This window comes from Coregonus clupeaformis, chromosome 16 (genome assembly GCF_020615455.1).
Source record: "Coregonus clupeaformis isolate EN_2021a chromosome 16, ASM2061545v1, whole genome shotgun sequence".
Classification (NCBI taxonomy): Eukaryota; Metazoa; Chordata; class Actinopteri; order Salmoniformes; family Salmonidae; genus Coregonus; species Coregonus clupeaformis.
This window is the reverse complement of record NC_059207.1, coordinates 32,967,305-32,979,622: the sequence shown is the minus strand read 5'-3', so window position 1 is coordinate 32,979,622 and position 12,318 is coordinate 32,967,305. Positions and strand designations below refer to the sequence as shown.

Here is a 12,318-nt window from a genome sequence, read left to right as displayed (position 1 = left end):
ACATCTCCAGGCTGTGTAAGGGATATTTGACCAAGAAGGAGAGTGATGGAGTGTTGCATCAGATGACCTGGCCTCCACAATCCCCCGACCTCAACCCAGTTGAGATGGTTTGGGATGAGTCGGATGGCAGAGTGAAGGAAAAGCAGCCAACAAGTGCTGCATCAGATGACCTGGCCTCCACACTCCCCCGACCTCAACCCAATTGAGATGGTTTGGGATGAGTCAGACGGCAGAGTGAGGGAAAAGCAGCCAACAAGTGCTCAGCATATGTGGGAACTCCTTCAAGACTGTTTGAAAAGCATTCCAGGTGAAGCTGGTTGAGAGAATGCCAAGAGTGTGCAAAGCTTTCATGAAGGCAAAGGGTGGCTATTTGAAGAATCTAAAATATCAAATATATTTTGATTTGTTTAACACTTTTTTGGTTACTACATGATTCCATATGTGTTATTTCATAGTTTTGATGTCTTCACTATTATTCTACAATGTAGAAAATAGTAAAAATAAAGAAAAACCCTTGAATGAGTAGGTGTGTCCAAACTTTTGACTGGTACTGTATGTGCAAAAGTTGAGATTGTACCAAAGATGGTTCTCGAAGGCTTTAGATTAGAAGGTCTGGTCGTCGTTACAGGAGTCAGTCCAGTGGCCAAAGGTCTCACAGATGTCACAATAAGCTCTCTCCTCATCCTTACTGCCGTGGTAGGTGGTGTGGGGTGGGGAGTCCGGCATCTGCATCTGAGTGGGACAGTCTTCTGTATCATGGAGGTCGAAGCAGTCACAGATGTCACAGAAGAGCCTTGGTGGGACCTTCTTTTTGGAGGGACCTTCACTAAAACCGCTGAGGAGACGGTGGGAGACATACAGGGTCAGGCCGTGAGTATGTACAGAAGACTAGACAAATGGGGGGGGGTTGATGGCAATTTGGACTATGATGAATCGTTAAAATAGAAATACTGCTTTATGCTCTGAACTAACTTAATAAAATTAGCAAAAAAGGAAAAACATGAGGTTAGTGTGGGCTTGAACTTTTCTGACTCAGGGTTAGTGTTTAATAGCATGGGAGAAGGCTGACCCGTCATAGTTATCAAGCTCTCTTGCATTATTCCCATTAAGGGAAGCCTCTGCCATCTTCTCCAGCTTGCCCTTAAGGTCTTCATTCTTCTTCTGCAGGTCCACGATAACAGAGTTCAGGAACTCAATCTGCCCCAGACAAGAAGGGATATCACGGACAGTGACAGTTCTTTATGCTCATGCGGCACAAACTTCAGTTAAACATAAATGTTGCCAACTTAGAACTTTGGCAAATGGAACACATAAACAACAGGTCATCCAACAGCATCCACATCTCATTGAGTGCTAATATCACACAAGCCATTCATAAATTCACCCCTTTCCCCAACCCACCCTGCTACAAGAACAACAGTGAACCATAACCTTCACCAACGTGTTTGTCCAGTTCCTAAGTTATGAAAACAAACCCCACATCCTGGCTTGAGCAAGAGTAAAGAGGGCAACACTGAACAGTACAACTCTGGATCGTCCACCAATGAGAAATTGTGGCATCCAGGCATGCTAATTTGCTGGAAATCATAACTCAAGTACATTTCCTTTATGAATAGGATATGGTGTAAAAAAAAATGTTATCCCCTAAAAGCTAATTGTAAATACATCCTTATGGTAAATTAGGTGAGAGAAAAGGCCTGATTCCTCCTTAGGAGACGACCAGAAATGTAAACCAACAGGAATTTCAGGAAAAAAATTTCAGAACACAGAACAGCACAGACAGAACGAGAACCGTGGGGAAATCTACAGACAAATAGACATGCATGAGTAGAGCTGAAGAAAAACAGTAACAAACCGCTGCCTGATTTTCGGATAGCATTGCCAACATCAGTGACAGAGGAGGTGGTGGTAAATGAGGAAGAGGAGAGGGAGGAGACAAAACAGATGAAAATTAGGACCCACCTAATGCCAGACAACAGACTCAAGTCATCACTGACAGAGAAAATAGTAGGCAAGCAGTACAGCTAGACTACATCACTGAAAAAGCCTGGAACAGTAAGTAAAGTGATGCTGATCTATGTATAAAAGCCTGTTAGATTAGATTTTTTTTTAATTGATCTGCCAGTATTTTCATTTAGAGACTCCAGTAAACTTTCTGCTGTTTCCTTTCATGTGTCCTATCAATTATCATTGGATTATTCACCATGGCAACCAATTGTTAGTATAAAAACGTAACTTATTTCTCAGTCCGGTTGGCTTTTGTGGAGATCAGACTGTTTTCATTTGCAGGGATATTTGTGCATTTTTTACCAAATACCACATGTATACTCTGTTTCATCATTAAACTCCTAGACTGGGTTTCTGTGTCTGTCATCACTCTTTGACCAGAGTGCAGTCCGGTATCCGTTTACTCCCAGTGGCCAATCCACACAGAGTACCAGACTTTAGTGCACATGATCGTTTTTGTGTTAAGCGATTTAGAGGTTTGTGAGGCCCCAAAATAAGGTTTGATTTCACATAACAAATCAATTGTCAGAGGTTCTACAGTTAATTTAAATGAAGTCTACACTGCCAACCATGGACTTGGCAGACATGGACATCAGTTTCAGCAGAGTTTTAGCAGAGACCTCGTTGCCATTTCATGATAAAAATTGAATTAATTTAAAGGTAATTTCCATAACACTGCCAATATGAAAGTTGACATGATCATAGTATGCAAAACATCCACTGCTTGTCATATGGCAATAGTATGGAAACATATATTAAGTGAATGCACGAATCGTCCAAAAACATACATATCGGTAAAAAAAACACTGAATGGCATACCCAAGTTGTGTTTTATGCACCCATTTTTGCTAAATTGGGCCATAATAAGTCATGCATACCTGGCTCTCTGAAGACTCCTTGTCCTCCCTTAGTTGGTTCAGAGCTTCATCACCTGAAGGGAAAACATGCATATTAAGCATTCAGTGACAGTGGAGCTCAATCTGTAGAGTTAAGCTTTGACTGCCCAGTCATACCAGAGGCGCTGGTAACAGTGTCCTGTCCTCCTGCAAGGCTCTTCTCCAGGCTCTGAACGCGCTCCTGCAGCCGCGACTTGTCCTTCTCCAGAGACTGGACAGTAGACTTCAGTGTCTTCGCTGTGGCGCTCTCCCCACGCAGCACTGAAAACTGCTCAGAGGGAAAAAGACAAACATTATGTCATATACATTATACAATGAATATAGTATACAAATGCTGAAAAAACATTATCCTGAAAAGAGAACTCATTAAAACTCCAGATCTAATAAGACTACTCCAATGCTTTTTGGCTTAGAAATAGTGCCAGGAAGTCTCCCATGAGGCTAGGGAATTAAAATGTCTAGAAATAGGGAAGAGCGCCAATTCTTACCTCCCTCTTTAGGGTCTCCAGCTCCTGATCCTTCTCGGAGATCAAGACACTGCTTTTATGGATGGACTTCTGGAGGGAGGCTTTCTCTTCATCTAACTGTTTCTTCAAGGTGGTCTCTCTGTCAAGGACAACACACAATTATGATTAACAGAGTTTAACCACTTCAACAAGGACTAGTGGAGCATTGACCATGCATAATCTGTGTTAAATCTAATGTATATTGAAGTACCACCAGCAGCCAACATAATGTGACTTTTACCTGCAATGAACTGTTGCCGGTTGCTTAAGTTTGGTAAAGATCGATCTTTATACAGTATATACAGTGTGGTCTGAAATTGTTGACACCCTTGATAAACCTCTCACCATTACCAATAACAGGGGAGATTAGCATGTCTTGGGGGTATGATCTTTGACCCTCTGAAACTCCCACTCATCATTATTCACGATTCATTCAGGATTATCCATAATTATGGTAACATCCACATTAAATGTAGACTTGTTTAGAAACATATTCTATTTTTATTTACAATAAAAGTGACTCCAAAATGCCACCATATATTATTTGCCATTCATTTCTATTGTGCAGAAAATAATCTGAAACACAACCAAAACAAACTGCAAATGCATCCAACAAGTTTGTAGAGTCACAAGCTTGATGTACTCATTGCATGCTAGGAATATGGGACCAAATATTAAACTTTTGACTACTTTATTTATAAGAATCTTTAGGTGTCAATAATTTTGACCCCTACCTTTGAGAAATGTTTTGTATTACTTGTTAAACCGAATCACTTTCTCTGAGCAATTACATAAGTATAAAATATAATTTCCCCATTTTTAGAGGGTGAATTGGCAAGACAAAATATTTAAGTCCCTTTGAACGGGGTATGGTAGTAGGTGCCAGCCACACTGGTTTGAGTGTATCAAGAACTGCAACGCTGCTGGGTTTTTCACACAACAGTTTCCAGTGTGTATCAAGAATGGTCCACCCCCCAAAGGACATCCAGCCAACTTGACAACTGTGGGAAGCTTTGGAGTCAACATGGGCCAGCATCCCTGTGGAACGCTTTCGACACCTTGTAGAGCATGCCCCGACAAATTTAGGCTGTTCTGAGGGCAAAAGGGGGTGCAACTCAATATTAAGAAGGTGGTCCTAATGTTTTGTACACTCAGTGTAGATACACTATATATACACAAAAGTATGTGTACACCCCTTCAAATTAGTGTATTCTGCTATTTCAGCCACAGCCGTTGCTGACAGGTTAATAAAATCAAGCACAATCTCCAAAGACAAACATTGGCAGTAGAATGGCCTTACTGAAGAGCTCAGTGACTTTCAACATGGCACCGTCATAGGATGCCACCTTTCCAACAAGTCAGTTCATCAAATTTCTGTCTTGCAAGAGTTGCCCCGGTCAACTGTAAGTACTGTTATTGTGAAGTGGAAACATCTAGGAGCAACAACAGCTCGGCCGCGAAGTGGTATGCCACACAAGCTCACAGAACGGGACAACCGAGTGCTGAAGCGCGTAAAAATCTTCTGTCCTTGGTTGCAACACTCACTACTGAGTTGCAAACTGCCTCTGGAAGCAACGTCAGCACAAGAACTGTTAATCGGGAGCTTCATGAAATGGGTTTCCATGGCCGAGCAGCAGCACACAAGGCTAAGTTCACCATGTGCAATGCCAAACGCCGGCTGGAGTGGTGTAAAGCTCGCCGCCATTGGACTCTAGAGCAGTGGAAACGCGTTCTCTGGAGTGATGAATCACGCTTCACCATCTGGCAGTCCGACAGACGAATCTGGGTTTGGCGGATGCCAGGAGAACGCTACCTGCCCCAATGCATAGTGCCAACTGTCAAGTTTGGTGGAGGAGGAATAACGGTCTAGGGCTGTTTTTCATGGTTCGGGCTAGGCTCCTTAGTTCTAGTGAAGGGAAATCTTAACGCTGCAGCATACAATGACATTCTAGATGATTCTGTGCTTCCAACTTTGTAGCAACAGTTTGGGGACGGCCCTTTCCTTTTTCAGCATGACAATGCCCCTGTGCACAAAGTGAGGTCCATACAGAAATGTTTTGTCGAGATCGGTGTGGAAGAACTTAACTGGCCTGCACAGAGCCCTGACCTCAACCCCATCGAACACCTTTGGGATGAATTGGAACGCCGACTGCGAGTTAGGCCTAATCGCCCAACATCAGTGCCCGACCTCACTAATGATCTTGTGGCTGAATGGAAGCAAGTCCCCGCAGCAATGTTCCAACATCTAGTGGAAAGCCTTCCCAGAAGAGTGGAGGCTGTTATAGCAGCAAAGGGGGGACCAACTCCATATTAATGCCCATGATTTTGGAATGAGATGTTCGACGAGCAGGTATCCACATACTTTTGGTCATGTATGTATTTATGCATGTATGCATGCGTATATACAGTATATATATACACAGCTGTGAAAAAAATTAAGAGACCACTGCAAATTTTTCTTAAATCAGCATCTCTACATGTATGACAGCCATTCCATTCCAGTATCTGTTGAATTCCAACACAGGCACACCTCATTCTACTGAATTAGGTACTGATTAGGTGATCACATGAACCAAATCTTATTTAACGAGGAAAAGTATAAAAACCACTGCTGTGGTCATCACTATCCTCTTGCAATAGGATCAGCTGGATGGTAAAAACATTGCCAATAGTACCTCAAAGGTAATATTAATCAAAAAATAACTATTGACCATGCCAAAAGAGTTGAAAAGGAAAGTTTTGAGTGAGGAAAAGAAGAGTTCAATTCTGGCTTTACTGGCAGAGGGATACAGTGAGTGTCAGGTTGCTTCCATCCTTAAAATTTCAAAGACGGCAGTCCATAAGAACAAGGTCAAGCACCAGACATTGGGGACAACAAAGCTACAGACCGGCAGAGGGCGAAAACGACTCTACTGACCGGGATGACCGCCAACTCATTAGAATGTCACTCAACAACCGTAGGAAGACATCAAGTGACCTACAAAATAATGGCAAACGGCAGCTGGGGTGAAGTGCACGGCGAGGACGGTTCGAAACAGGCTCCTAGGGGCAGGGCTGAAGTCGTGCAAAGCTAGAAAAAAGCCCTTCATCAATGAGAAGCAAAGAAGAGCCAGGCTGAGGTTTGCAAAAGACCATAAGGATTGGACTGTAGAGGACTGGAGTAAGGACATCTTCCCTGATGAGTCCAATTTTCAGCTTTGCCCAACACCTGGTCGTCTAATGGTTAGACGGAGACCTGGAGAGGCCTACAAGCCACAGTGTCTCGCACCCACTGTGAAATTTGGTGGAAGATCGGTGATGATCTGGGGGTGCTTCAGCCAGGCTGGAATCGGGCAGATTTGTCTTTGTGAAGGACGCGTGAATCAAGCCACGTACAAGGTTGTCCTGGAAGAAAACTTGCTTCCTTTTGCTCTGACATTGTTCCCCAACTCTGAGGATTGGTTTTCCAGCAGGACAATGTGCCATGCCACACAGCCAGGTCAATCAATGTGTGGATGGAGGACCACCAGATCAAGACCCTGTCATGGCCAGCCCAATCTACAGACCTGAACCCCATTGAAAACTTCTAGAATATGATCAAGAGGAAGATGGATGGTCACAAGCCATCAAACAAAGCCGAGCTGCTTGAATTTTTGCGCCAGGAGTGGCATAAAGTCACCAACATCAATGTGAAAGACTGGTGGAGAGCATGCCAAGACGCATGAAAGCTGTGATTGAAAATCTGTGTTATTCCACCAAATATTGATTTCTGAACTCTTCCTAAGTTAAAACATTAGTATTGTGTTGTTTAAAAATGAACATGAACTTATTTTCTTTGCATTGTTATTTTGACCAGTTGTCATTTTCTGCAAATAAATGCTCTAAATGACTATATTTCTATTTGGAATTTGGGAGAAATGTTGTCAGTAGTTTATAGAATAAAACAAAAATGTTATTTTTACCCAAACACATTCCTATAAATAGTAAAACCAGAGAAACTGATAATTTTGCAGTGGTCTCTAAATTTTTTCCACAGCTGTATATACATACACACACACACACACTGTGTGTATATACAGTGGGGAAAAAAGTATTTAGTCAGCCACCAATTGTGCAAGTTCTCCCACTTAAAAAGATGAGAGAGGCCTGTAATTTTCATCATAGGTACACGTCAACTATGACAGACAAATTGAGAATTTTTTTCCAGAAAATCACATTGTAGGATTTTTTATGAATTTATTTGCAAATTATGGTGGAAAATAAGTATTTGGTCACCTACAAACAAGCAAGATTTCTGGCTCTCACCGACCTGTAACTTCTTCTTTAAGAGGCTCCTCTGTCCTCCACTCGTTACCTGTATTAATGGCACCTGTTTGAACTTGTTGTCAGTATAAAAGACACCTGTCCACAACCTCAAACAGTCACACTCCAAACTCCACTATGGCCAAGACCAAAGAGCTGTCAAAGGACACCAAAAACCAAATTGTAGACCTGCACCAGGCTGGGAAGACTGAATCTGCAATAGGTAAGCAGCTTGGTTTGAAGAAATCAACTGTGGGAGCAATTATTAGGAAATGGAAGACATACAAGACCACTGATAATCTCCCTCGATCTGGGGCCCCACGCAAGATCTCACCCCGTGGGGTCAAAATGATCACAAGAACGGTGAGCAAAAATCCCAGAACCACACGGGGGGACCTAGTGAATGACCTGCAGAGAGCTGGGACCAAAGTAACAAAGCCTACCATCAGTAACACACTACGCCGCCAGGGACTCAAATCCTGCAGTGCTAGACGTGTCCCCCTGCTTAAGCCAGTACATGTCCAGGCCCGTCTGAAGTTTGCTAGAGTGCATTTGGATGATCCAGAAGAGGATTGGGAGAATGTCATATGGTCAGATGAAACTTCAAATATAACTTTTTGGTAAAAACTCAACTCGTTGTGTTAGGAGGACAAAGAATGCTGAGTTGCATCCAAAGAACACCATACCTACTGTGAAGCATGGGGGTGGAAACATCATGCTTTGGGGCTATTTTTCTGCAAAGGCACCAGGACGACTGATCCGTGTAAAGGAAAGAATGAATGGGGCCATGTATCGTGAGATTTTGAGTGAAAACCTCCTTCCATCAGCAAGGGCTTTGAAGATGAAACATGGCTGGGTCTTTCAGCATGACAATGATCCCAAACACACCGCCCGGGCAACGAAGGAGTGGCTTCGTAAGAAGCATTTCAAGGTCCTGGAGTGGCCTAGCCAGTCTCCAGATCTCAACCCCATAGAAAATCTTTGGAGGGAGTTGAAAGTCTGTGTTGCCCAGCAACAGCCCCAAAACATCACTGCTCTAGAGGAGATCTGCATGGAGGAATGGGCCAAAATACCAGCAACAGTGTGTGAAAACCTTGTGAAGACTTACAGAAAACGTTTGACCTGTGTCATTGCCAACAAAGGGTATATAACAAAGTATTGAGAAACTTTTGTTATTGACCAAATACTTATTTTCCACCATAATTTGCAAATAAATTCATAAAAAATCCTACAATGTGATTTTCTGGATTTTTTTTTCTCATTTTGTCTGTCATAGTTGACGTGTACCTATGATGATAATTACAGGCCTCTCTCATCTTTTTAAGTGGGAGAACTTGCACAATTGGTGGCTGACTAAATACTTTTTTCCCCCACTGTATATACACTTAGAAATGTCCTTGTTTTCGAAATATTTTTTTGGGGTCAATTAAAATAACATCAAATTGATCAGAAATACAGTGTGACATTGTTAATGTTGTAAATGGCTATTGTAGCTGGAAACGGCTGATTTTTTTTATGGAACACCAGTCTCAACGTCAACAGTGAAGAGGCGACTCCGAGATGCTGACCTTCTAGGCAGAGTTGCAAAGAAAAAGCCATATCTCAGACTGGCCAATAAAAATAAAAGATTAAGATGGGCAGTCTGAGATATGGCTTTTTCTTTGCAACTCTGCAACTCTGCCTAGAAGGTCGAGAGAAGGTCGAGAGTGTGCAAAGCTGTCATCAAGGCAAAGGGTGGCTATTTGAAGAATCTCAAATATAAAATATATTTTGATTTGTTTAACACTTTTTTGGTTACTACATGATTCCATGTGTTATTTCATAGTTTTGATGTCTTCACTATTATTCTACAATGTAGAACATTTTAAAAATAAAGAAAAACCCTGGAATGAGTAGGTGTGTCCAAACTTTTGACTGGTACTGTACACACACAGGTAACTGTCAAATTAATGTAAACACTTGAGTAAATGAGGGATACAATGTATATTGAAAGCAGATGCTTCCACACAGGTGTGGTTCCTGAGTTAATTAAGCAATTAACCTAACATCATGCTTAGGGTCATGTATAAAAATGCTTGGCAGGCCGTTATTTTGGCTACCATGGCTATTACCCCATAGGATGACAATGCCCCCATCCACAGGACACGAGTGGTCACTGAATGGTTTGATGAGCATGAAAACTATATGCCATGGTCGTTTCAGTCACCAGGGCCCAGTTTTTCATTAAATGTATAGAAATAGAATGAATAGAAAATAAGTCCCCATTCAAGTCAATGATTTGTCCGTTCTATTCATTTTATTTATATGCATTTAATCCTATCCGATAGGCGAAATCCAGATAGATAAAACTGGGCCCAGATATCAACCCAACACTTATGGGAGATTGTGGAGCGGCGCCTGAGACAGCGTTTTCCACCACCATCAACAAAACACCAAATTATATAATTTCTCGTGGAAGAATGGTGTTGCATTCCTTCGATAGAGTTCCAGGCACTTGGAGAATCTATGCGAAGGTGCATTGAAGCTGTTCTGGCTCGTGGTGGCCCAATGCCCTATTAAAGACACTTTATGTTGGTGTTTCCTTTATTTTGGCAGTTACCTGTATATACATAGAAGTGTGCTTGTGAATCTAATTCAGAAGCATGGAATGAAAAGATGAAGTCTGCTGAAAGGGCAACAAAGGCATAACATCAAGACAGAGAACACAAAAGAAAGAAAAGCGACGGTGAGCTCCGTTTGCTCCGTTCCGGCCATTATTATGCCTCCTGTGGATAAAACAGGCATGGTATTGGACAGACGTGATGGATCTGTTTGAAAACAAACAGAGATCCAATGTCAATGGTGTAATCAAGCATGTGTTATCCAATGGTGTAATCAAGCATGTGTTATCCAATGGTGTAATCAAGCATGTGTTATCCAATGGTGTAATCAAGCATGTGTTATCCAATGGGAAAAACCTGGTGGGGTGAGAACATTTAGTTGAAGGCAGTCAACATTACCATTTATAATCTACAGCATGTGAACTTCGAGTCTACAGCATAAAGTAGCTTGAAAAAATGAGAAATAAATATGAGATGAAAAGCAAGTGAATTAGAGGGATTACTCATTGAAGAGCATTGAGTTCCTCTTACCTTCCTAAGGTAACAGTATGACACGTTATGTAACAATTAAAAAGGCATGGAAGTACCTGAAGGTGTTATTGGGCAAGCTTTGAAAGGCAAAAGAAGAGGATGTTAGCAAACAGAGCATGTAGGACAGAGCACAAGCGTGACATGCCATGTTGATGAAGGGCAAATTGATGCAAGCATCCATGCTTTATTGCAGAACTGTTGGGAGTCTCCAATGCCACGATAATTTTTGGATGGAAATGAAACAGCACTATAGAGACACTGCTAGCTATACACACCATGTTTCTACACAGTTTCTCACCTCTGCTTCATATCTTGCAACTGTTTATTGAGCTTGGACTGCTGAGTTTCCAGCTTTAAAAAAAAGAAACATTATGGGATTAAATTGCTTGGTTGGACAGGTGTAGTGATTCAATGTAGGCTGTGTTACATTCTTAAAATGGTTGAGACAGTTTGAGGGAGGAGGGAACAAAGCAGTCCAGTGGTGGTACCTTCTGCTGGCCACCGGTCTCCTTCTTGCTCCTGCCAAGCTCCTTAGTCAGCTTGTTGTTCTCCTCCTGTAAGGCCACCAGGGACTGGGACTTCACAGAGGCAACTTGCTTCAGCTCCTCACTAAACACACACAGACAATATTATAAACACATAACTTTCTACAACTCTTAGCTGCTAGGATTTGCATGTCAGATATCATTCACCTCACTGTCTACCTAGCACCTGGCAGGACACAGGCACTAATGCTTGCCCAACAATTTAAACAGCAAAACAATTTTAACTTTAGTGTCGCATCATTATTCATGGCCAATGGTTTAAGTAGAGAATTAATTTAAGGCATGAACATTGACACCTAAAATGTTACCATTAAATATAATACTTTACTGCGTAAGTCAGCAGCCACACTACAAGGTGTTTTAATAAAGTTGTTAACCAAATTAATCACACCATAAGATATGTACATAGTAGTGAACAGTGATGAACTGACACATTTTCATGAGCATTGCACTGTGCCATAGTTCAGTAAACATTTTTTTACTGATATTTAGACCTTGAGGTTGGGTATGAAGACAATGTCTGACTCTTAAAAGTCTGAATATTGAAAGTTTGAAGACTTGAGAGCAATGAGCTATAACTAACACCCAGTGTGTGTGTGTGTGTAATATATTTTCACCCAAAATAAAAAATTTGAGAGCAAGGAGGATTACAAGCATGGAGTAAAGAAAGCAAGTTTGCATTTCTTCCCCCGCCCGAGTGGAAGGTAGGGCTGAGAAGAGAATAATCTGGCCTGTTGTGATGGGCTTCACACATACGCAGGCACACATACATAGACACACACTATACTCACATCTCCTGGCACAGGCTGCAGATTTTCTGCTTCTCTGAGCAGAGTTGCTCCTTAAACAGGTTGAGCTCCTCTTGGTATTTGGAATTCTGTTGCTTCAATGCATCCAGCTGAGCAGTAACACACACAAAACATAAATAACTTCTAATGTATATAATACAATG

General features: G+C 41.8%; 1 protein-coding gene across 9 annotated transcripts in view; it reads right to left on the bottom strand.

Moving 5' to 3' along the window:
* Window positions 1-515: 515 nt before the first annotated feature.
* Window positions 516-12,318, bottom strand: part of LOC121584868 (CAP-Gly domain-containing linker protein 1) — a 52,175-nt gene continuing 40,372 nt past the window's right edge. For 5 of the 9 annotated variants that reach the window (XM_041901049.2, XM_041901056.2, XM_041901055.2 and 2 more), the window contains 10 exons: window positions 12,158-12,264; window positions 11,310-11,430; window positions 11,120-11,172; window positions 10,878-10,898; window positions 3,392-3,509; window positions 3,021-3,171; window positions 2,886-2,938; window positions 1,856-1,861; window positions 1,070-1,197; window positions 516-835 (listed from right to left, as the gene is read on the bottom strand). In XM_041901049.2, coding sequence (XP_041756983.1) covers window positions 604-835; window positions 1,070-1,197; window positions 1,856-1,861; window positions 2,886-2,938; window positions 3,021-3,171; window positions 3,392-3,509; window positions 10,878-10,898; window positions 11,120-11,172; window positions 11,310-11,430; window positions 12,158-12,264 — 990 coding nt within the window. In that variant the 3' untranslated portion in view covers window positions 516-603. The remainder of the gene's footprint in view (window positions 836-1,069; window positions 1,198-1,855; window positions 1,862-2,885; window positions 2,939-3,020; window positions 3,172-3,391; window positions 3,510-10,877; window positions 10,899-11,119; window positions 11,173-11,309; window positions 11,431-12,157; window positions 12,265-12,318) is intronic. The other 4 variants (XM_041901058.2, XM_041901057.2, XM_041901051.2 and 1 more) reach the window with 3 other exon arrangements.